Raw genomic sequence first — 25,528 nt, 5'->3', positions numbered from 1 at the left:
GAGTCGTTGTTCTGTCTTATTTTTCAAAAATAAAATAAAAAAGGAAAATAGTTTGTCTTCCCCTGAAAAATGACAATGACAAAAAATCTTATTTTTAAAATAGTTTTTATTTTATTTTATTTGTTTCTGAAAATGGCAAAATGAAAATGAAAAGAGTCGTGCTTTGAAAGTGTTTTTGTTATTTGCTGCTGAAAAAGAAAAAAAATCCTGTTTTAAAATAGTTCGGTTAATTGGCCCGAACTACGCAGGTTTGATTCTCACCGGATGTGAGATACGTAGGCAACCCTCATCGGGTCCAACCCCCCCTTTTTGCTAAAAAAAAAAAGCCAAAAACAAATAAATAAATAAAAAATGTGTCAAAATTTTAATTTTGTCATAAATAAGTCGGGCGGTGTCCAACCTCCCCTTTTGCTAAAAAAAAAAGCCAAAAAAATATGTCAAATTTTAATTTTGTCATAAAGAAGTCGGGTGACGCTGTTTTATCAAGACATAGCCGAATATTCCCGAAAGGGACGACGGAAGGCTGACTTTGCATAAACAGCCACCTTTGGGTCATTTTTAAGATTTGGTCCAGTTGACCCACACAGCCTTAAAAATCTTCGTCCCCGAGGCGCTGAAGGGCCGTGTTTGCAACACCCGATTTTTATTATAATTTGAAAAAAAAAACAAAGAGTCAACGGTCAGGTAAATACCGTTTGGATTTTTGGTCAAAATAAGTCGAGCCAGCTTCGGCCGCATCTTAAACCGTTCTTGCCGAATAGCCTTAGAGTATCTTTCAGTTGTCGAAAGGCTATTTTCGTAAAAGAACGGACAAGTTTGTAAAGTGTCAAAATAATCCTCCCCGGCCTCAAAATTCATGTGAGATTTGGAAGGGGCCACATTTGCAAAAATAGCCATTTGGTTGCATTTGTCAAACGGGGAAAGGAAGCTGGCCTTTTTATTTTGAGGTTGTAAATCTTTAATTAGAATATGTGGGTTATTTGATTTTCGAGTTTGTAGGTCAGCTTCAAACCTTTAAAACCCAGTTTGTTTTAATATGAAAATTGATAAAAAAATGTTTATTGTTTATTGGTCCGAACTACGCAAGGTCTGATTCATGCGGGGTCATGATACGTAGGCAATCTCCATAAGATTCGACCACAACAACAACAAAAAAATTGAAAAAAAATCGGAAAAAAAAATCAAAAAAAGGAAAAAGGTGTTGCTAGTAATAAGAACCGACTGAGTCCATTCTAACATGTTTTGTTTTGAATTGTGAAGAAAGTTGAGTTGGTCGGTTTGTGGTAAGATGGAAACACAAGATCCAAAGAAAATGATAACTGACATCAAAGTTGTTACAAATGCTCAAGAGACTCAGAGTCAGAGGGTTCAACAAGAGTCTACTGTGCTGGAGAAAAATAGAATACTGAAACAGCAAATGACCGGAGTGTGCCAAGCATGGGCCAGTGGGCAAGGAAAGCCTCGTCATGAGTCACAATTTGCGACACAACAAGAGCAGTACCACTCATACTCGTTTGATCTTCCTGCAAAGATTGAAGAGCCTGCCCGAAAGATAGTACAAGAAGAAATGACCCAAAGAGTGAAAAGCTTAGAACAATGGTTGAAAAACAGGCAAGGGTTGTCTGGTCAAAAGAGTGTTGCCTTCAAAGATCTATGTATGTTCCCCGATGTCCACTTGCCGCCTGGTTTCAAGACTCCCAAATTTGAAAAGTACGATGGACATGGAGATCCCATTGCCCACCTGAAAAGGTATTGCAATCAACTGAGAGGTGCGGGAAGAAATGAAGAATTGTTGATGGCTTATTTTGTGGAAAGCCTTACGGGAGTAGCTTCCGAATGGTTTATGGATCAAGACACGTCTCGCTGGTATGTCTGGGCCGACATGGCACAAGCCTTTGTCAAACAGTTCCAATACAGCATCGACATTGCCCCAGACCGCATTTCCCTTTCAAACCTGAAGAAGAAACCAAGTGAAAGTTTCAGGGAATATGCCATTAAATGGAGAGAGCAAGCAGCTCGAGTTAAGCCACCCATGGATGACCACGAGCTAATAACTGTCTTCCTTCAAGCGCAAGAGCCAGATTACTTTCAGAACATGATGTCCGCAGTTGGCAAATCCTTCTCGGAAGCAATCAAAATGGGAGAAATGATAGAGAATGGTCTTAAGACAGGAAAAATTATAAGTCAAGCAGTTTTTAAAGCTGCAACTCACGCTGTCCGGGTTGAGTCTGACAATTTTTGCGACACAAATAAGAAGATTGAAGAAATCATGATGACATCAGGGTCAAGAAGAGGTCCTAGGAGAACATCTCGAAGGTATGAGCAGCCTCATCAAGTTTTCTATGAATCCCCTGAGCAATATTATCCCCCTCAGAACCCACAACACTCTATTGTTCCACCTCAGTATGTTGCCCGGCCACCAAAACACCCCAGAAGGCGAGCACGAGCATCATAAACTCTCCAGAAGCCTCCACATAACTTTCAGGTGCCCTATAACCCACATCCAAGCCAGAGGTATAAAGGGGAACGAAGGTTGAAAGATAATTTTACACCAATAGGAGAGTCATATGAAAGCTTATTTGAGAGGTTAAAGCATCACGACATGATTGCATCTATTCCTCCAAATCATGTGGACCCACGTGCAAGAAGCTTTGACCCTTCTAAAAGGTGTGAATACCATTCCAATGCCCAGGGGCACAATATTGAAAGTTGTCGGGATTTGAAAAGAGAAATAGAAAGGATGATCCAGGAAAATCTGATTGTGATCCAAGATAGTGACACCCAGAATATCGCGCAGAATCCTTTACCTGCACATCATGATGCACACTTTATGGGGAGGATGCCTGGTGACATGGAGTTTGAGAGTCATCCCGGGAAGCTGCTAACTGATGATAATGATATTGAAGTTGGTAATGGTCTTGGCAATGATGATGCAGAACTCAATGGCTAAAACACCGTGTTTGGCAATTGGAAAGGCGCTCCATCTCCTGGTCAGCCAGAGAGGAGTTTTGGTGGTTTATTTTGTTGTCATTTCTGTCGTCCGGATTATTTCAGGGTTGTAATCCGGATATTGTCTTGTGGTCAAACCCCCTTATCCTTTTATTTGTCTAGTACCTAATGTGGTGTTATCTGGTTTGGTTTTAGGGTTGTAACTGTTTATTTTGTTGTTTAAACAGTTCTACCGTTTGTCTAAATGCAAATTCCGGTCTTTTATTATCTCCAGTCATCTTCTTTGTTTAGTTTTCTTTACCCTTTTGTTTTGCTTTTGTTCAATGTCGATTCTAGTGACATGACATGCGCGTACAGTTTAGGCCTAATCTTAAAAGTTGATCGTAAAGCCATTTGGGGATGATCGGGACCCCTTTGAAAATAAGAACAGTTTGAGATCATTTGAATCCCGAACCGTGTGAAACTGGGGTGAGGTAAAACATAAAGAAAACCGTAAAAGCAAATTGGTCATATTGACAAGGGGGCCGTTCGTGGTGATGAAAGTGAGAGTATTGCCCAGCGTTGTTTTAAAAATGACAAATAAAAAGGTGAATTCGTGGATATTTAATGTTGCGATGTTTAATTGTGTTGTTTGCCCTTGGCATGTTTGGAAGACTGGAATGACGAAGGCATTTTGTTCTGCTACCTAAACACTTTATCCTTCGTTACCCCTTTTGAGCCTTATTTATTTTCTTTCATACCCCTCGTTCGGAATCAATAGCAACGACTAGGAAATACGAGCCTGGAAGGTAAAGAAAAAAAAATCAACCAAAAAAAAACGAAAAAAAAAAGAAAAGAAAAATGATAACAACAAACAAAAGAAAGTCAAATGAAAAAAGAGGAATTGGGAACTACGTTTGACCTGATTCCTCAAAGAGGATATGTAGGCGCTTCACGGCTCGGTCATAGGGTGCATAGTATGCATAGTATGCATGGTGTGCATGGTGTAATAAAAAGTAAAAAAAAAATAATAATGAATAAATAATCCCCAAGCAAGAAATTGGGGCAAGGGTTGCGCTTGTGGTAAGAAAAATTGGTTCCGAAGGTTGTAATTTTGAACCTCAAATTGATTTGTTTTTGAACCTTTAATGCCCTTTCTTTCAAGCCTGTCCAAAAACCCACATTACGGTCCAAAGAAAGACCTTTTGACCAGTCTGCAAAAAATGCCAAGTCAGACAAATGAGAGTCTTACCGGTGAACATAACACTCTGTTCCACAACAGAAAGGACTCTAATCTCCAGCAGAGAAAGTCATACCGGCAACACTCCAAATCCCCAGCTGGAAAGTGATATAAATGAGAGAGTCTTATCGGTGAAAATCTTCACGGACACCATAAGGCGATGAAAGCTGAGAGAAAAACCAAAATGAGAGAGGCTTGATAGTGAAAACCCTTCGGGCACTACAAGTCGAATAAGATTGGGAATCAGATGGGGAATTGCCAATTGAAGGTCTTGAAAGACGATTGACGGCAGAGGATAGGCCACATGTGCATGTCATGACCATTAGAGTCGGTGTTTTCGTTTGATAGGTTTTTATTTATAATTTCTTTTGTTAAAGAGTCATCTTTTCCTTTGTCTTTTATTCTGTTCCTTTTTATCTTTCTCCTTTCATAGAAAATTCCCCAGTAGAGTCTGTTTGGTCAGAACCAGTGGGAAATGACTTCAAAATAGGCCATCAGCTTTCCAAGATAAGATCTGACTAGTACATACAAATGGTATAGTCAGCAAGGAACAAGCGCGAGGCCAGTGTCAAAAAAGATATCCCCAGCAAAAGGGAATTGACAAAAAGATCAACGAGTGTCAAGAGGGATATCCTTGCCAAAATCGGAGGTTATTAAAACCTCAAGGCCAAGACCCGTGGACAAATAAGGAGAGCAATAAGCATGATTTGGGAAATTCATGCGAGACTAAAAGGTCGGGAAAATGCAAGTCTCCGAGCCACGCCACGAAAGAAGAGGGATATCCCCAGCAGAAAAGGATTATCCCCAGCAAATAATATCATCCCCCAACAAGTTTTGGAACGCAGAGCAGGGAAGGAGAAAGGGAAAAGCCATCCCAACAGGCGTATAACAACCAACCACCGCATTTTAAACTAACAAATTTTGTTTGATTTGAAACAAGTAAAAGAAATAGCATTTATAACGGAAACGCATGAGAAAGATTGTCAAACTGGGGCAGAAAATTTTCTTTTCAGTTAGAAAATTTTCTGGAAATCAGGTACCCATTTGGGGAAGAATAAAGATAGCACCAAGGAAGTGGTATTTGAACCAGGGTTGCCCCCAACATAATAAGTTTCCAATGGAGGAAGTTGATCCCCAGTAGACAGAACCAAGGAGATGAAATTGGTGTTTAGAAAAAGCAAAAGTCATTATCATCCCCAGCAGCTTCCAGAAGAATGAAGCATCGATTTGAAGGGATAAAATTCTCCAGCAGCGTTATCCTCAACAACGTTATCCCAAGAAGATAACATTTTTATCCCCAGCAGTGTTGAGAGAAAATAAAAGAACAAAAAAAAAAAACCAAAAAAATTTTGAATTTGAAGGAGGGGAAGAAAGGAGACTCCCACAGTGGTATTATCCCTAGCAAGCAAGAACAAAGCAGCGCGAAGGAAGGAGAAAAGAAAAGAAGAAATTACGAAGGTAAGTTTCTCAAATCATTGATCTTTATATTTTCCTCCTAGGATAAAAGTCCTAATCTGATGAATTTCTTTCCCGATACAATCTTGGTCCGATGAAATTTTTCTCCCAAGATAAGATATCAAATCTTAGTCCGATGAATTTTTCTCCTAAGATATCAAATCTTAGTCCGATGAATCTTTCTCCTAAGATAGAAATATTAGTCCGATGAAATTTTCTCCCAAGATAAGATATCAAATCTTAGTCCGATGAATGTTTCTCCTAAGATATCAAATCTTAGTCTGATGAATCTTTCTCCTAAGATAGAAATCTTAGTCCGATGAAATTTTCTCCTAAGATATCAAATCTTAGTCCGATGAATCTTTCTCCTAAGATCACAACAAAATGGACCTAGTTTGACGATTTATCTCCTAGAGTCACAATCTTAGTCCGATGAAATTTTCTCCTAAGATACCAAATCTTAGTCCGATGAAATTTTCTCCTAAGATATCAAATCTTAGTCCGATGAATCTTTCTCCTAAGATCACAACAAAATGGACCTAGTTTGACGATTTATCTCCTAGAGTCAAAATCTTGGTCCGATGGAATCTTTCTCCCAAGATAATATAATAAAATCTTAGTCGGATGAATCTTCTCCTAGGATCAAAATCTAGTCTAATGAATTTTCTCCTAGGATAATTTGAAAAAAAAAAGAAGAAGTTTGAATTTGAAAAAAAAAGTTATTGAAATCACGCCAACCTAAAGAAAGGAATGACATTTTTGAAGTTGTTTGGCGATTTGTTGGTTGGAGTCAGGATCCCCCCTGAAGAACAGAATGGAGATTTGTTGGTTGGAGTCAGGAGCCCGCCTGAAGAGAGGAAAGGCGTTTTTAAAAAAGGGTTGTTGAAATCTCGCCATCCAAAGAAAGGAATGGCATTTTTTGAAAAGTTGTTGAAGTCAGGAGCCCCCCTGAAGAACAGAATGGCGATTTATCGGTTGAAGTCAGGAGCCCCCTGAAGAACAGAATGGCGATTTATTGGTTGAAGTCAGGAGCCCTCCTGAAGAATAGAATGGCGATGTATTGGTTGAAGTCAGGAGCCCCCTGAAGAACAGAATGGCGATTTATTGGTTGAAGTCAGGAGCCCGCCTGAAGAAAGGAAAGGCGTTTTATTTTTAAAAGTTGTTGAAATCTCGCCAACCTAAAGAAAGGAATGACATTTTTAAAGTTGTTATTGAAGTCAGGAGCCCCCTGAAGAACAGAATGGCGATTTATTGGTTGAAGTCAGGAGCCCCCCTGAAGAATAGAATGGCGTTTTATTTTTAAAAGTTGTTGAAATGTCGCCAACCTAAAGAAAGGAATGACATTTTTAAAGTTGTTGTTGAAGTCAGGAGCCCCCCCTGAAGAACAGAATGGCGATTTATTGGTTAAAGTCAGGAGCCCCCTTGAAGAATAGAATGGCGATGTATTGGTTGAAGTCAGGAGCCCCCCTGAAGAACAGAATTGCGATTTATTGGTTGAAATCAGGAGCCCGCCTGAAGAAAGGAAAGGCGTTTTTAAAAAAGGGTTTTTGAAATCTCGCCATCCAAAGAAAGGAATGGCATTTTTTTGAAAAGTTGTTGAAGTCAGGAGCCCCCCTGAAGAACAGAATGGCGATTTATTGGTTGAAGTCAGGAGCCCCCCTGAAGAATAGAATGACGATTTATTGGTTGAAGTCAGGAGCCCCCCTGAAGAATAGAATGGCGATTTGTTGGTTGAAGTCAGGAGCCCCCCTGAAGAACAGAATGAAAATTTATTGGTTGAAGTCAGGAGCCCGCCTGAAGAGAGGAATGGCGATTATTTTCAAAGTTGTTATTGAAATCAGGAGCCCGCCTGAAGAGAGGAATGACGTTTATTTTTAAAGTTGTTGTTGAAGTTGGGAGCCCGCCCATAGAATAGAGGCATACATTTCAGTCTTTACATTTATTTGAAGTTGGGAGCCCGCCCAGATAACAGAGGCATACATTTCAGTCTTTACATTTCAAGCATTGAAGTTGGGAGCCCGCCCAGATAACAGAGGCATACATTTCAGTCTTTACATTTCAAGCATTGAAGTTGGGAGCCCGCCCAGATAACAGAGGCATACATTTCAGTCTTTACATTTCAAGCATTGAAGTTGGGAGCCCGCCCAGATAACAGAGGCATACATTTCAGTCTTTACATTTCAAGCATTGAAGTTGGGAGCCCGCCCAGATAACAGAGGCATACATTTCAGTCTTTACATTTCAAGCATTGAAGTTGGGAGCCCGCCCAGATAACAGAGGCATACATTTCAGTCTTTATATTTCAAGCGTTGAAGTTGGGAGCCCGTCCAGATAACAGAGGCATACATTTCAGTCTTTAATTTTCAAGTATTGAAGTTGGGAGCCCGCTCATACAACAGAGGCATACATTTCAAGATCAAGTCAGAGGATAATAAAATAGAGGATTACAATAGGAATCCCCAGCAGGAACCAATAAAATTCCCCGACACCAGGAAACAGAAGGTTGCAACAAGAGGTCACAGTACAAACTTAAGTACATGTGTCAAAAGAAGAAAAGCACCGGAAGAAATGCAAGCAGACAAGAAAGCAAGGCAACAAGAAAAATTGCAGTCTAGCCTAGCTTCTTGTTTTCTTTTAAGCACGGTGTAACAAGGAGATCGGTAAGCAGTAGTAATAGCATGCAACAACAGTAACATTGCAGTCCCACGGTAGTCCCAGCTACCAAAACTTCCCGAACTACATTGACCTGATTCCTGTTTAGCCCAGGATATGTAGGAAACCTTTGAAGCAAAGGTTCGGTCAAAACTTTTTCAAAAAATGCTTCACACGGAGTACTCGGATGGGCAAAAATCGCTCGCTTTATCTTTGCACGAAAACCCTTCGTGTCTTCGGGCAAAGAGGGGCAGCTGTAAGCACGTGATTTTTGCTCTATATGAGAATTACTCCCAAAAAATTTAGAAATAAAATAATTTTTTCTTGGTGTGCAATTTTGTGATATTTTGTGATATTTTGAATAATTATTTGTATTTGTCTGTGCATGTTTATTTGCTAAATTAATAAAAAATACAAATATGTCGCATTTTGCTTGTAGGATTTAATTCTACAATTTGTTAGTAATTAAGTTTGTTTACAAAAAATAAAAATTTACAAAAATAGGCATCGTTTGCATTTTTAGCATTTAATATCCAAATATACAATTTTATGCTTAATTATTACTTAATTGTGCGTTAATTGTTATTTGGAGTTAATTTGTGCTTTTATAACTTAATTTAGTTCTTAATAATAATTTAAGTATTTTTATAATTTAGTTTTAGAAAAATAAAAGAAGAAAAGAGAGCAAAAAATAAAGAAAGTCGGAATTGGGCCTCTTCTTCAAATTCAAGCTACAAGCCCAAAAAATACCCAATCTTCCCAAACGACCCAGTCCATTTCGAACTGGGTCGACCCAGTCCATAACCCAACACCCCTATTATCTTACAAACAACACAAAACAAAAAAAAAGGAGAAGAAAACCCTAAAAAAAAAAGCTAAGTCATCCGCCCCCCCTCCCTATCTTCTTCTTCTCCAAAGCTCCAAACCCCACCTCTCATGGCTGCCCTTTACCCTCCATTCTCACGTCCAAACAACCCCTCGCGTCTTCATCTTCTCCACGGCAAGCTCAGGCTCATCCATGGCTGCCCTTAACTTCACCATCGTTGCCCTTGCTTCATCTTCTTCGCCGAGCTCAAGCTTGAGCTCAGGTTGCCATGGCTGCCCCACCCCATCGCCATCTGCTCCATTCTTACGTCCAAACAGACCCCGTCACTCCAAACAACCAGCCCATCGTTGACGTTCTATTCCAGCTGCCTCGTCGAGCTGCTATTGCGGCTGCATCCTCCAGTTCCGCCATTGTTGCTGCTGGCTGCACGCTTCTGCTTCACGCTGCTTCTCCTTCCCCGCAGACGACGCCATGGCTGCTGTCACTGCTGCTCCATCGATGCCGCTGCTGCTGCCGCCGTGCCGCGATGCTACAGCTCGCCATGGCCAGCTGCTTCTGTTTTCTTCTTCATCATCCAAACAAACCCCATTGCAGATGCTTCAATCCAGTCCAAAAACGAGATTCAAACCATCTCGTTTGTTCGAGTTTCGGATGGGGTCGTAAAAACAGTCCATACGAGTTCATCGTCGATCGGTCGTTGTTGTCGTTTCATTTCCGGTTAGTTGGTTTTTGAATCTCATTTATTGTCCGTAATTTTTGTTCGTTATTTTCGGATCCAGAATCAATAAATGATTCAATTCTTGTTTTGTTTGTCTATCGTTTGAATTAATTTTTAGTTTGTTCATGTGTTTTGTTGATTTTAATTTTCAGATTCAAATGGTAAATTAATTAATTTGTTTTTCATGTTTATTTCATGTTTGTTTTATTGTTTAGGTAAAAATTTGTTAGTTTAATGTTTGTTAGATTCAAATTGAAATTTAATTGATTATTTCTTCAATTTGTTTCATGTTGTTATGTATTTTTCAGAAATTATTAATGTTGTTTGAGTCATTTAATCCGTCATGTTTGTTGTTTAAAATAGATTTAATTCATGTTCATACTTTGTTTGATTGTTCTTGAATCCGAAATTTGTATAGTTTGATTTCTTGTTTATCACTTATGATTATTTCTTGAATTTGTCTCATGATCTTATTTAAAGTTTAATATAGGAATTGTTTGTTGTAATGTTGTTAGAGTTGATTTTAAGTTCAATATTATTGAATTTGGAAATCTAAATATACTTGTTTGATTGTTGTTGTTGAATCTGAAAATAGGTTTGTTTGTTGCTAAAAAATTTGTTCAATCAAATTTTAGTTGTTCTTTGTTGTTCAATTTGTGTTCATGTGATTTGTTGTTGAAATGTTGAAGAAATCATGTTCATGTGATTTTGTTGTTGAAATGTTGAAGAAATCATGTTCATGAGATTTGTTGTTTGAATTTATGTAGAAATTGGTCATATTGGCTATATTTTGGTTGAGTTTGATTAATTGATTTGTTATAGCTGATGGGGGTAATTTGGTAAATCGCAGTACGTTCAGGGGTAGTTTAGTAATTGCAATAAGGTCGGAGGGGTAGTTTAGGAATTGTACATTTAGTAATTTTTTATGTGAAGCATGGGGGACAAAATGTAATGGGGTGGGTTGTGATATAGTTGTTTAATATAAAGGGGGGACAAGACAAAATTTAGTGGGGAGGAATCTTGTATTTGTTTAGTGAAGCATGGGGACAAAATATAATGGGGTGGTGATGATATATTTATTTAATATAATGGGGATGAGTGGGAAGATAATGGGTTTGGTAGGGAAAAGGGATTGATTTTAATTGACTAAAGGGTTGGGATTATATATAGGAAGTCTTGAACACAAAACGAAAACAGACACACAGAGAAGAAGAGAATACAGATAGAGGAACGAATCTGAAGAAAAAAGAACAGATAGACAGAACAGAAAAACACAAACAGAGAAAGAAAAAAAAAGCTGAATATTTAAGAGAGAGAAAAATTCCGAAAAATATTCAAACCTTCAAATAAAAAAAAACAAAAAAAATATTCTGCTTTCTTTCATTGTTTGAAATCAGCATTAATTGTTGTTGTTTCATAAAAGTTGGAACCATTTGTTTTGGGATTACTACTCCACCGGTCTGTTACTGGTTGTTACTGTTGCTGGGCTGTTTGTTGCTGTGTTGTACTGTTATTACTGCTGCTGATTCTTATCTTCATTTTCTTTTGCTTCCAATATCAGGTACACAACTGAAAAGCTGGTTATTGTAATCCGAATATGAAGCATGAATACGAAAAATGAAGAGTTGAAATTCTGAATTAGCTTTAATTATATTCTGATTTTTATTTGTATGTACAAATTATTTAGCTTGCAAAAAATCAGAATCATGTAGTTATTTAATACACATAGTGGGACATTCGACGATAGCTTAACAGTTGAACTATCTGCATATATTGCCTAAATAAATAAATGGTGTAGTAACTTCGTCGAGTCAAAAATCAAACGAATAGGTCATCTAGTAGGAACTTGGTAGAAATATTGTTTAGAGTAAATATTATTGGTTAATTTCAGCATGTAAATAAATTAAGACATTTTTATTTTTTTATTTTGTAGAGACAAATTTAATAGAAAATAATGTAGGCATTTTAGGATTGTCTTTTAAAAATAAATGAGATGAGCCTCGCCCAATAAAATGCACCAATTGCGGGGCCCTCAATAAATGTTTAATTGAGTATTTAGAATTTGGGATGGACTGTTTAGTGAATTCCACGGTCTTACCCATAAATAATAATACGTTAATCGCTTTAGGCACGATGTTAATAATAATACATTCTTAAACACGGGTGCGCATTTTTGCGACCCAAATCCAAATCCCAAAACATTGAATAAAATGTGTTCCGGATTGCGGGTGCATTTCATGTGACGTAATCCAAAGACATGTTTTAAACAATGTTCACATTCTTGTAAAAATAATAATAATAACAATAAAAGCGGTTAAAAGTTAAAATTGCACTATAGTTTTTGAACATGTATTAAAATCAGATATTTTAGCCATTACAACAGTTTAAGCGACCGTGCTAGAACCACGGGATTCGGGGGTGCCTAACACCTTCCCTCGGGTCAACAGAATTCCTTACTTAGAATTTCTGGTTCGCAGACTTCATTTGGAAAGTCGAATATTTTCCTCGATTCGGGATTAAATTGGTGACTTGGGACATCCTAAATCTCCCAAGTGGCGACTCTGAAATAAATAAACAAATCCCGTTTCGATTGTCCTTTAATTGGAAAAACTCCCTACGCCCCCGCGGGGGCGGAAAAAGGAGGTGTGACAGTTTGAATTTAAAATTCAACGTAGAAGATGAGCAAGGAAGAATGTGTGTTCCCTATATTTCATTTATGTATCCGCTATGTATCAAATAAGTATCTCGTATGTATTCCATATATATTTATGTATACCTATACATACAAGCTTTGGGTGTCTTTTAAAAAAAATATTGAACTTGATTTCAATGATAAATTTTACCTCTGAACCAATTCAAATCACCTTCAATCTTCTTAAAGTTCGTATACTGTCTCATTTATGGATCTTCCTCAAAATTTGTATAATTTTAAACTCCAAATTGTTCAAATCACCTTTAAATCTTCCTTAAATTTTTATATAACGCATCACATACGTATTTTGAACAGATTCAATCCTACCCACTAAAAAACTCTTTTTGCCTAATTTTGTTTTTGAATTTTGTATGCCATTAATAACTTTTATTTTTTACTATTTTAATACCGTGACTCAATAGCTAATTGTAGGTAAATAATAGTATCAATTTTTGGCTTATTTCTGCAGTTCAGCCTATTCAATATTCTTTTCCAAATGCGACCCTCCAAAAACGAAGCAACAGAGGTTCGGTTTTACTTCACTCCCATCAGGTGGTTGAATGTCCAAAGTTGTTCGTGAAGAGTTTGAAATTTTCATAAGAAACCCATTTTAAGTGACGATTTCTGTCGGAAAGCCTTTGAACATAGCTGAACGAACCATTACGTCTAGGATCATTTGGTGTTATTCCAAATGCAAAAAATTCCAGTTTTATCCCAAATGCCACCTCGAGTGGATGACCATGAGGTCGAACGTGCCATACTCTTTATTAACAAAAATAAGAGAGCACTTTAAGAATAAAAATATGAGAAACTTGTTTCCAGAGATCCATGGTTCAGAACATCACAATAGCAATAACTTTTACAATGATTTTTGCTAAAAGAAATATCAGTTTACGCTTAACAAAAGTCAAATTCCTATACATCCATTATCATATACTGACACAATCATGCCATAGCGTAGCCTGATATTTTGAGGCATTCAATGGATACAGCCATGCACCAATCCCAGTAGGATATGTACTTTCTTTATATGATCAAATTAGAAGCTGGGGTGACATGAGTTAGCATGGGTTACCTATCTTTCAACCATTTTAGGCGATAGAGATTAGCATCTAAGTCCAGTCTATGTGCTACCTGTGCTTGATAATATGATGAATGCACACACCACCGAGAGCGAGAACACAGAGATCCAAGTATTCTCTGTGTACATCTCCATGGCATCTGTGAACGAAAACCGTGTTCGGTTTTCAGCCCAGTTACGGAGTCGATCTGCCTCTGCAGCATACAGTGCTCTTCCCTGAATATGTATCACAACTAATAATTAGGAACTTACTAAAAACCATATCAGTGATGAACACTGAAGACTATTAACAAATTGGCAGATGATTTGAGTAATATTATCCAACTACGGTGCAACTTCAAAAAAAAACATAATACTTGCTTCTATCAAATAGCACAAACGACTATTCCATGAGATATTAGTGCACGAGCTGAAGTTTACCATATTGACAAAATCAATCATAAAGCATCAAAGTATGGCAACACAGAGAGCCCCACATGCATCCATACATTTTAAAGGTTACCTGATCATCAAACCATCGGCCCCGTCTCAACCATGCGGTTACTAAGGCAATTAAGATCCTTGGCGGAGTCAAATAATTGATGGCTCTTCCACTTCCTTTTACAACCCGCATCCTCGGTACTAGTGTTCTAGCAACTGTCTCTGGATGTTCACAAATGATGTTAAACATTTGTCTATTTTGGATAGTTGAGCCACTGCAGGAAAAGCTCATTGTCAGTAAAGCAAGCTATAAAATAATTTGATAATGGTATTAATGAAAATCCAAAAGAAAAGTTTACTCTAAAGGTCTGAAAAGCTTAAATAGTTGCCTGAAAAAGCAGGGAGAGAAAACCCAACACTTTCTGTTCTGGAACAAAGATAATCTAAATATGCATATCAATTTCAATATTAACCTTCTCCATGCCTGCCTTTTGCAGTTTTGCTAGATCAGCTCTGTGTTTTCCCTTTTAAACTTCTCTTTCAGTCATTGGCAGAGGAAGGAAGGGGGAAGGTGAGGTAGGAGGCTGGAGGAGAGAAATGGACAGGTAAAGGGCTGTAGCATGTAGGTATTGGAGGAGATTCGAGTATAAAAGGGAGACCACTAAATTAGGCTCAATTTTTACCCGGTGGCACGAATGGAAAAGGTGGTCACAATCGATCACTACTAACAAAATAAAAGTTGAAACTTTTCATCTATCCATAAGAACCAGAAAAGAGAACCATCTCAAAGGTAAGAATCTCTGGTCTAATATTTCAGTAGTCCTACTTGGTGGCACTACCAGATAGAATAGGACCCAAAACAGGGCAGAGTTATCCTTCTCCGGCAGTACATTGTTCATGAAAGTGTTTGCTCTGACGAGCCTCCTCACATACCTCAGCAAAAGGTCAGTTAAGACCATGCCCGGAGAGGCTGTATGCACCCCAACTTTTGACCGCTTGCACTCCTTCAGAAGGGATGATTGAAGCTGCCTGAGACCACATTTTGTTGATCCATAGCTGCAGAACATTGAAGATGATAGCACCGATATCAGTATCCATCAGAAATGTATTAGATGAATACATGGAAAACATCTTCAATACACAATAACATAACTTAGTACTGCAACCACAACAATCAACTTACACAGCCGTTAGAGGGGTGCTAGATCCACCAGAACCTGCACCATCCATGTTAAAGACATGTCCACCTTTGCTTTGGGTTCTCATGATTTGGATGGCTTCTTTAGTGCATAGTATAGAACCAATCAGGTTTGTGGAGACAATCTGTACAAAATGATTTTAGTCAGCAATGCACCATAAATAATAACTGGAACATTAGGTGACTCAACATGCAAGTACAGAGCAGATAGTTCATTATGTACACTCGTAAAGTTTAACTTGAAGACTAAACAAGTATGAACATTGCCATGCATAAGAAGATGAAGGAATTGTCTAGCAGTAGTTATCAGAAAAAATAAGATAAGGGGATATATTGCTAGATAATTACAGGAAAAAATGAATAGTTAGAACGAGTGACTCATGATTATAATAATAGGTATACAAAGTATACAACTACATATACATATTGGTGGGAAGGGGGAATATTTAGTATTTATGTGGAGGAGAATACCATCAATTTGTTCTACTAGTGAATAGTTAGAAAACCTACAGTTCAAACCCCACCGAGAGAGAGAGAGAGAAAGAGAGAGAGAGGGAGAGAGAGAGTGAGAGAGAGTAGAGAGAGAAACTCTGGCTTGTCAATTCAATATACCCCACTCTAGTGAAAGTGCCCCATCTATTTACGATCCATCTGCTATGGCATATGCATCCTCGAAAACAAAATTTTTGCAGAGTCTAGAAATGGAAGAAGTTAGATAAATTGTATGAAGATTATCCACCAGATGCATACCTCTTGAATATCATCGTTGGTAAATTGCAGCAAGGGTCGAAAACCTTTGTTTGTCCCAGCGTTGTTTACCTATAAAAAAGTCAATCTTTAGAAGCATGAAAATGAGACAGCAAACCAGGAAAGTCTTTTTCCCTCATAAGTCTTCTGAGATGCAGAAGACCCTATATATGTACTTCACTTTCTTTTGCCGTCGAAGCAAAAAATGTAAACAAAAGAAAATTACTAACCCAAATGTCAATGTAACCAAGTTCATCTGCAGCAAACTTGCCCAGCTTTCTAACGTCAAGAGGTTCAGAAACGTCACAAGCCATACCAACAACTTTTGCATGAGCCAATTTTTTCCTAGCGGAACCAGTGGCAGCATTTACAGCTTGCTTCAGATTTTCCTCAAGCTCCTTGATAGTCAAATCGACAGATTCAGGGCTGTCTTCAGGAAACTGTGCATTAACAAGAGTTCCTAAACTACAATTACAAGTGGCTTCCATAACCTAAGGAATTACCTGCGAGAGGTAACGACGACACGGTCTCCAGAAAGTAAAAATTCGCGGGCAAGAGCTTTCCCTAGTCCCCTTGTACTGCACCAAACAATAAGCAGGTAATTACATCTATACACCATCTTCAGAGTCCAAATTGATATACCTATAATCTCTCTCTCTTTTTGTCGTAAAAATACATGAGGAGAAAAGAAAGACACTTATCCAGAAGAGAGAGCTTCCCTTGTTGATGAAAAGAGAAACCAGTTGAATGAGACGCTTAAAGTTTGAAAGTTAAGTATCATCTTCAAAGATGAAAATGCATTTTCAACAAATAAATTTTTAAAGTTGAGTTGTTATTTCTACAGCCAGGAATGCTCTAGCAAGACTACAATGTGCCCTTCATAATTCAACACAATTTCGAAATGCAGATGATTAAACAAGCATAAAATAAGTTAACAAGCACATAATATAATCAAGTTGTCTAATGAAGTTATGAATTTGCATAATAAGGAAGTGCTATACCTTCCAGTTATAAGGACATTACGCGGGCCAGCTCGAGCAACTTCATCCAAAACCAAATTGGAGCCTATCATAGTCCCGATAATAACTCCCCCAAGCCAGCTATACCATATCAACTCATTCATCTGGCTATCTCCACCTGTTATATTACCAATTAGAGTAGAGTTACATCTATATTTAATGTCATTAGTGTGTAAAAGCTTTCACAACTTCAACTATTTGGTGCATGAATTTGCTAACCTGACAACTGAAATCCAATGAACATAACAACACCTGTGCTCATCATCGTAATGATATATCTTCCAAGATATAACGCCAACTGCCAAATTAAGACAAAGGATCCACATCAGCAACAATAGGGAACATACTACTCCATCAACATTCAACAGCAAACCTTAAAAAGATTATCCCAATTCACTCATAGCCTATATATAGTACTTAGAAATCTTAAATCTTATTCAGGTCAGATTCCTCGGAAAAAACGAAAAAAGAGACCGGAGGAAAAAAATACATGCCAGAAAGTACATATGCACAAATCAAATGGACATACCAAGAACAATCTCTCCTCCAACTTTTCAATAGCTTCTCTAAACTTATTTTCGGTTCTCAAACTTGGCTTCGAACAACTCCATACAGCGGACCTAATAGCTCCAACCAATTTGTTCATAGGTTTCTTGATTTCACTTCCCTTCACATATTCATCCTCAGACTTAAAACTCCTGCATGGTTGTACAACAATTTTACGACGACCCTTTACAATCAAAGGGTCCCACGTAGTCACAACTCGCGGGAGAACATTCCCGGACAGCGGTGGGTGGCCGCTGCCACGGTGGTAGTAGTGGTGGCACTCTAGTGTTGACACGTGTACCTTTGCCACCATAGCCATCAGATAAAACAATTGGTGCACTTTTTCTTTCTTTGTTTCTTTTTTGTTTACAAAGGTTTGTATGATTTCATGAAATATGTATCCAATTGTTTTCGGGGTTTGGATTTGGACTGTGAGACGTGAAATTTTCTGGGTAGAAATATCTAGAGAATTGGAATAGATTTTGTAGATCTAAGCCAAAGCGAAGAAGCCAAGGAACTTAAAGTGTGATGACCACACGTTACAGCTACTCTTTATCTACACGCTTGAACTTTTACGTGGCATTGTGGGTCTGATGTTACGCGTCTCATTTGCCATGGAGGTTACAATTCTCTCTTTTGAGTAGTGTGATTTAGGGCTTGATATATATCACGTAAGACTGATAATTCGGACCGATAAAAAGATATTGAGGTATTGATATCGGGTTATTGGATAAATGATTCAATAACAATTTAATGTTATTTTACTATCGAATTATCGGTTCGGGTCTCGGTATGTCAAATTTTATTAACGGTTTAACCGATAGCCCAATAAGCTTTAACAAAATTATAATTTTACCCACTAAGAGTATATAAAGCCATCTTATGGCTTCATTCTCTCAATTCTCCTGGCAGTTACTCTTTATCTTCAGACCTTAATCTTTAGAGTAAGTTTTAAACTTTTCAGAATTTCTCGTATTAATTTTTCAGTTAAAATTTTTAGTTTTTAAACCTTTAAAGAATTAATTGTTCAGTTATTTAGTTTTTCTATTTGTTTCTTTTGTTGCACTAATTCTTTAGTATTTACAAGATTAGATTTTATTATTTTTCTGTGAATTATGCCCGCCCACAATAAGGTATTTAGTAAGATTAGATTGTTGAATGTATTATTCTTTACTCCTACTAACTTATTGTGACGACCCGGCCAGTCGTCTCATGAGTTACCGCTTTGTTTTCCCCATTTCTACTTCTTATTGCTTTGTCTATCGGTTCTATGTATGATCGGGTTGGTTGGCTCGGGTTCGGAGAGGATTTGGTAAGGTATGAGACACTTAGTCTCTTTTGAGGAAGCTTAAGTTGGAAAAGTCAACGGATGTTGACTTATGTATTAGAGGGCTCGGATGTGAGTTCCGATGGTTCGGATAGCTTCGGGAGGTGATTTGGGACTTAGGAGCATAATCAGAATGAGTTTTGGAGGTCCGGAGTAGATTTAGGCTTGAATTGGTGAAGTTGATATTTTGACGATTTTCGGTTGGTAGGTGAGATTTTGATATAGGGGTCGGAATGGAATTTCGAGAGTTGCAGTAGTTTTGTTGTGTCATTTGGGATGTGTGTGAAAAATTTCAAGTCATTCGGATGTGGTTTGGTTGAGTTTTTGATCAAAAGCGTAATTTAGAAAATTTTGGAATTCTTAGGCTTGAATCCGATGCGAATTTGGTGTTTTGATATTGTTTTGAGTGTTCCGAAGTTTGGAACAAGTTTGAATGAGGTTATGGGATATGTTGGTATGTTTGGTTAAGGTCCCGGGGGCCTCGGGTGAGTTTCGGGTGGTCAATCGGACCATTTCATGATGTTTGGAGTTGCAGAAAATTGCAGGTCAGTGCTGCAGAGAAATGATCTTCGCATTCACGAGTGGGTCCTCGCGTTCGCGAAGGGTCAGTTGAGGAAGCTGAGATTTAAGCCTTCGCGTTCGCGAGGAAGGCTCCGCATTCGCGAAGGGCTGAGTAATTGTGCATCGCGTTCGCGGGGTGGTGTCGCGTTCGTATAGAAGAAAATGGGCAGCTGAGCTTCAGGGGAATTTATTCATCGCGTTCGCGAGATGTGGAACGTGATCGCGAAGGTTTAGTCTGAGGAAGCATCGCGTTCGCGATGGGCAGGTCGCGATCGCGAAGAGGAAATTTTGGTCAAAGTTATTTTGTGCTTCGCGAACGCGAGGCTTTGACTGCGTTCGCGAAGAAGGATTTCAGGCCTGGGCAGAAGATTTAAATAGTCGTCTTGTCCACGATTCTGGGGTTTATTTCTTCCATTGTTGGTCGTTTTTGGAGCTTACTGAAGAGGATTGAAGAGGGATTCAAGGGGAATCACTTGGAGGTAAGATTCATGGACTTAAAACTCGATTCTAATGTGAAATCTACCTAATAAATCATGGAATCTAAGCCTAAAATTGAAGAACTAAGGTTTGAAATTGGAGACCTAGAAATTGAGATTTTAGGGGTCATTTGTGGATGGATTTTGATGCTTTTGGTATGTATGAACTCGTGGGAAGATAAGGAACCTATTGATGTGAATTTTATCGGAATCCGAGACGTGGGCTCGGGGATCGAGTTTTGGTAATTTCGGGATTGGTATCGTATATTGCTTATTTTCGCTTGGGCTTCGTTCCCTTAGCATATTTTGACGTCGTGATTCTGATTTTGGATAGATTCGATGCGAGTGGAGGCCGATTCGAGGGGCAAAGGCATCGCGGGCTAGAGATTTGACCGGATTGAGGTGAGTAATGATTATAAATGATGACCGGATTTGAACTCAGTCATGTTATATTTCACTATTTTCTTACTCAACCATGTTTACTCTGTTTTAACACTTAAATGATCTTTTAAATGATAATTGGGCTGAGAATCATGTTTTACTATTGCCCGAGTGGCTTGTGAGGATTTTGACTTAGTAAGGCCAAGGGCCTATGTTGTGAGGAAACATTTGGTTATGATTATGAGGCCGAGGGTCTGAGATATGTACACCACGAGGTGGCTTGATTGATATGAGGCTGAGAGCCTAGTGATGATGCCACGAGTTGGCTTGATATTGCACTTGGGCCGAAAAGGGCCCCTCCAGGAGTTTGCACATCCCTAGTGAGCGTGGGTACCCATTGTGATGTGAGATATAGCCCGAGGGGTTGGTATTGTTGTGAGATATTGCCCGAGGGGCGGATTTGTTGACACTGTGCCGAGGGGCGAACCCTTATGTGTTTATCTTTCTTAATTGCCTGTCATTATCTGTTAAATTGTTGAAAATGCATTTTCCTGAAGTTTAAACTGAACTTAAATGATTATTCGTATCTTTACTGATTCACTATTTTTTTACGATTTTACTGCTTCATTATAACATGTGTTGTGCCTTACGTGATTTCCTACTTTTAGTCTTTATTTATGATTATTACTCACTGAGTTGGAGTACTCACTTTACTCCCTGCACCCCATATGCAGATTCAGGCATTGCGGATCCTGCCAGTGCGAGTTGAGAACTCCCGACAGATTTTGGAGTCCATGAGGTAGCTGTTTGGCGTTCGCAGTCCCGTGTTTCTCCCCCTTTATCATTTATATCTCTTTATCAGACATTTTGTAATCACTTATAGACTTTTTAGACTTGTATTAGGATTGATAGATGCTCATGACTAGTGACACCTCGGTATCGGGCTGTGTTGTATTGTATTCCGTAAATTATGCTATTATCTGCTACTTTGAGATTTTATTTATTATGTTTTAGACTTATTTCTTATGGTTTAACTGTTAAAAATCTGAAATGGGAAGTGTCAGCTGGCCTTGTCTTCACGAGAGGCGCCATCACAACCGGGTCCGAGTTTAGGGTCGTGACAAGTTGGTATCAAAGCCTAGGTTACATAGGTCTCACGAGTCATGAGCAGATTTAGTAGAGTCTCGCGGCTCGGTACAAAGACGTCTGTATTTATGCTCAAGAGGCTGCAGAACCTTTAGGAAAAACTTCATATTCTTGTAATTCTTGTCGTGCGAATTTGTTGATCCGAGTACTAAACTTCTGTTATTTTATTCTCTCATAGATGGTGAGGACATGCGCTACCGGTCAGGATAGATCACTACCAGTACCACCAGTTGTGTCCACTAGAGGCCAAGGACGCGGTCGTGGTCACGGTAGGGGCAGAGGTGTGGCCCGCACAACAGCTAAGGCAACACCTGCAGATCTACTAGCCGCCCCAGTTTAGGATCAGGTCCCAGTTATGGACGCTCTAGCAGCACCAGCTCAAGCACTAGTTGTGCCCATTATAATTCCGAGTCTTCAAAAGGCCTTGGCCCAGATTCTATCAGTTCGCACTGGCCTAGCTCAGGCGGTCTCAACCACTACAGCCGCAGCTACTTCTCAGGCCAAGGGAGGCAATAAGACTCCCGCCGCTCGCACACCTGAGCAGGTCGTGCAGGGACTTCCGACACCGGGGGCACATCCAGTCCAGCCGGTTGCAGCTGCTCAGGACTATATAGTTCCTGCCATGCCAAAGGACGAGCAGCGTAGGTTGAAGAGGTTTGGTTGACTTCAGCCTCTGACCTTCAGTGGTGCAGAGGGCGAGGATGCCCAAGATTTCTTGGATTAGTGTTAGAGGATGCTTCGTACAGCAGGTATTCTGGAGGCCACCAGGGTCACTTTCACTACTTATTAGTTTTCTGGAGCTGCCTTCACTTGGTGAGGATTTTGAGAGGCGTAGGCCTGTTGGTGCAGCATCCCTTACTTGGTAGCAGTCTCCGTTCTCTTCCTGGAGAAGTATGTACCGCAGTCTCGCAGAGAGGAGCTGCGTAGGCAGTTTGAGTGGTTGCGTCAGGGAGAGATGACCGTGTCGTAGTATGAGTTGAGGTTCTCTGAGTTAGCTCGTCATGCCATTTGGTTGGTTCCGACAGATAGAGAGAGGATTAGGAGGTTTGTTGATGGCCTCACTTATCAGCTTCGTATTCTCATGACTAGGGAGAGGGTGACTAGTGCTACTTTCGAGGAGGTGGTGCATATCACCCGTGAGATTGAGTCTATTCGTCACTAGGAGCGAGAGGAGAGAGAGGCCAAAAGGCCTCGAGGATCTGGCAGTTATAGTGGTACTCCTTCGAAAGGTCAGTTTTAGCATGGCAGAGGCCGTCCATTCAGGCATGCTTAGCCAGCTCGCCCAGGTTATCATGGGGCATCATCAGATCATAGTTATCACAATTCTCATCATGTCCAGTCATCACTTAGTGCCCTTCCAGCTCAGAGTTCGTCCCGTGCTCCATCAGTTCAGGGCTCTTCTATGCCAGGTGCATCTGTTAGTCACTCCGGTGCGAGGGGTTCCCTTCAGTCCCCTTCTCCAGCACTTAGGAGTTGTTATGAGTGTGGAGAGATGGGTCATATATGGAGGCAATGCCCTTGTCGTCTTGCGAGTTCATCTTAGTAGAGGGGTCAGTCATCGGCTTCAGTGCCAGTTACTTTATCACCACCTGCTCAGCCAGCTAGGGATGGAGGTCAGTCAACTAGGGGTCGCCCCAGAGGGGGAGGTCGATCAGGTGGTGATCAGGCCTGTTTCTATGCACTTCCAGCTAGACTTGATGCTATTGCTTCAGATACTGTCATTACATGTATTCTTTCAGTCTGCCACAGAGATGCCTCTGTATTATTTGATCCCGGTTCCACCTTTTCTTATGTATCATCATACTTTGCTCTTTATTTGGGTACACCCCGTGAGTTTCTTGCTTCACTTGTTTATGTATCTACCCTGGTGGGCGATACTATTGTTGTAAATCGTGTGTACCGGTCATGTGCGGTGACTATTGGGGGTCTGGAGACCGGAATGGATCTTTTATTATTGTATATGGTGGATTTCGATGTTATTTTGGGCATGGATTGGCTATCTCCGTGTCGTGCTAATCTGGATTGTCATGCTAAGACAGTCACATTGGCCATACCGGGTGTGCCACGAATTGAGTGGCGAGGTATGACTGATTATGTTCCCAGTAGAGTGATCTCATTCTTGAAGGGGCAACGTATGGTTGGGAAGGGTTGTCTTTCATATCTAGCCTTTGTGAGGGATGTCGGTGTTAAGACTCCCAGTATTGATTCAGTTCCAGTTGTGAGGGATTTTCCCGATGTGTTTTCTGCAGACCTGCCGGGCATGCCACCGGACAAAGATATTGATTTTGGTATTGACCTAGTGCCGGGCACTCAGCCCATTTCTATTCCGCCGTATCGTATGGCACCAGCGAAGTTGAAGGAGTTAAAGGAGCAACTTCAGGAACTCTTTGAAAAGGGGTTCATTCGGCCTAGTGTGTCACCTTGGGGTGCACCGGTTTTATTTGTGAAGAAGAAGGATGGCACTATGAGGATATGCATTAATTATAGGCAATTGAACAAGGTAATAGTTAAGAACAAGTATCATTTGATTCGCATTGATGATTTATTCGACCAACTTCAGGGAGCGAGAGTGTTCTCCAAGATTGATCTCCGTTCAGGTTATCATCAGTTGAAGATCAAGGACTCGAATATTCTTAAGACAGCTTTCAGGACCCGATATGGTCATTAGGAGTTCTTGGCGGTGTCTTTTGGGCTGACCAATGCCCTAGCAGCGTTTATGCATTTGATGAACAGCGTGTTCCGGCCTTATCTTGATTCATTCGTGATTGTCTTCATTGATGATATTCTGGTGTATTCGCGTAGTCAGGAGGAGCACGCAGAGCATTTGAAAGTTGTGTTGCTGAGATTGAGGGAGGAGATACTTTAGGCAAAATTCTCCAAGTGTGAGTTTTGGCTCAGTTCAGTGGCTTTCTTGGAGCATGTGGTATCCGGCGAGGGTATTCAGGTTGACCAGAAGAAGATAAAGGCGGTTTAGAGTTGGTCCATATTGTCCTCAGCCACAGAGATTCGCAGCTTTCTTGGTTTGGCAGGCTATTATCGCCGGTTTGTTCAGGAATTCTCGTCTATCGCATAGCCCTTGACCAAGTTGACTCAGAAGGGTGCTCTATTTGTGTGGTCGGATGAGTGTGAAGAGAGCTTTCAGAAGCTCAAGATAGCATTGACCGCAACTCCAGTGTTAGTTTTGCCATCAGCTTCAAGTCCATATACCATTTATTATGACGCTTCGAGAGTTGGTATTGGCTGTGTATTGATACAGAAGGGTAGAGTTATTGCTTATGCTTCTCATCAATTGAAGCCCCATGAGAAGAACTACCCCGTTCATGATTTGGAGTTGGCTGCCATAGTTCACGCGTTGAAGATTTGGAGGCACTACTTGTATGGTGTGTCTTGTGAGATGTTTACTAATCATCGTAGCCTCCAACACTTGTTCAAATAGAAAGATCTTAATTTAAGGAAGCGGAGATGGTTGGAGTTGCTAAAGGATTATGACATCACTATATTGTACCATCCGGGAAAGGCCAATGTGGTGGACGATGCTTTGAGCCGAAAGGCGGTGAGTATGGGGAGTTTGGCATATATTCCAGTTGGGGAGAGACCTCTTGTAGTTTATGTTCAGGCCTTGGCCAATCGGTTTGTGAGGTTAGATATTTCGGAGCCCAGTCAGGTATTGGCTTGTGTGGTTTCTCGGTCTTCCTTATATGATTGCATCATAGAGCGCCAGTGTGATGATCCGCATTTGCTTGTCCTTAAGGATAGAGTTCAGCATGATAATGCTAGAGATGTGACCATTGGTGATGATGGGGTATTTAGGATGCAGGGCCGGATTTGTGTGCCCAATGTGGATGGGCTTCGGGAGTTGATTCTGGAGTAGGCACATAGCTTGCGGTATTCCATTCATCCGGATGCCGCGAAGATGTATCAGAATTTGAGGCAACATTATTGGTGGAGAAAAATGAAGAAAAACCTTGTGGGATTTGTAGCTCGGTGTCTCAATTGTCAGCAGGTGAAATATGAGCATCAGAGACTGGGTGGCTTGCTTCAGCGGATGGATATTCCAGAATGGAAGTGGGAGAGGATCACTATGGACTTTGTAGTTGGACTTCCACGGGCTTTGA

The 25,528-nt window shown here is 39.9% G+C and overlaps 1 protein-coding gene across 2 annotated transcripts; it reads right to left on the bottom strand.

Moving 5' to 3' along the window:
- Positions 1-13,299: 13,299 nt before the first annotated feature.
- On the bottom strand, positions 13,300-18,156 carry LOC107825949 (putative chlorophyll(ide) b reductase NYC1, chloroplastic). 2 transcript variants are annotated; one of them, XR_012702067.1, is made up of 10 exons: positions 17,506-18,156; positions 17,196-17,274; positions 16,959-17,094; positions 16,461-16,535; positions 16,188-16,383; positions 15,961-16,029; positions 15,196-15,335; positions 14,486-15,068; positions 14,095-14,287; positions 13,300-13,808 (listed from the first exon to the last, which is right to left on the bottom strand). XR_012702067.1 is itself a non-coding variant. In XM_075236872.1 (10 exons), the coding sequence occupies exons 1-10, from the start codon at positions 17,839-17,841 to the stop codon at positions 13,635-13,637; spliced, it is 1,521 nt and encodes a 506-aa protein (XP_075092973.1). In that variant the 5' UTR covers positions 17,842-18,156; the 3' UTR covers positions 13,300-13,634. The 2 variants fall into 2 exon arrangements, 1 of the variants encoding a protein (XP_075092973.1); XM_075236872.1 differs by having other exon boundaries at positions 14,946-15,068.
- Between the last annotated feature and the right edge of the window lie 7,372 nt (positions 18,157-25,528).

This window comes from Nicotiana tabacum, chromosome 18, assembly GCF_000715075.1.
Source record: "Nicotiana tabacum cultivar K326 chromosome 18, ASM71507v2, whole genome shotgun sequence".
NCBI classification, from domain to species: Eukaryota; Viridiplantae; Streptophyta; class Magnoliopsida; order Solanales; family Solanaceae; genus Nicotiana; species Nicotiana tabacum.
This window is presented reverse-complemented; position numbering and strand designations above follow the sequence as displayed.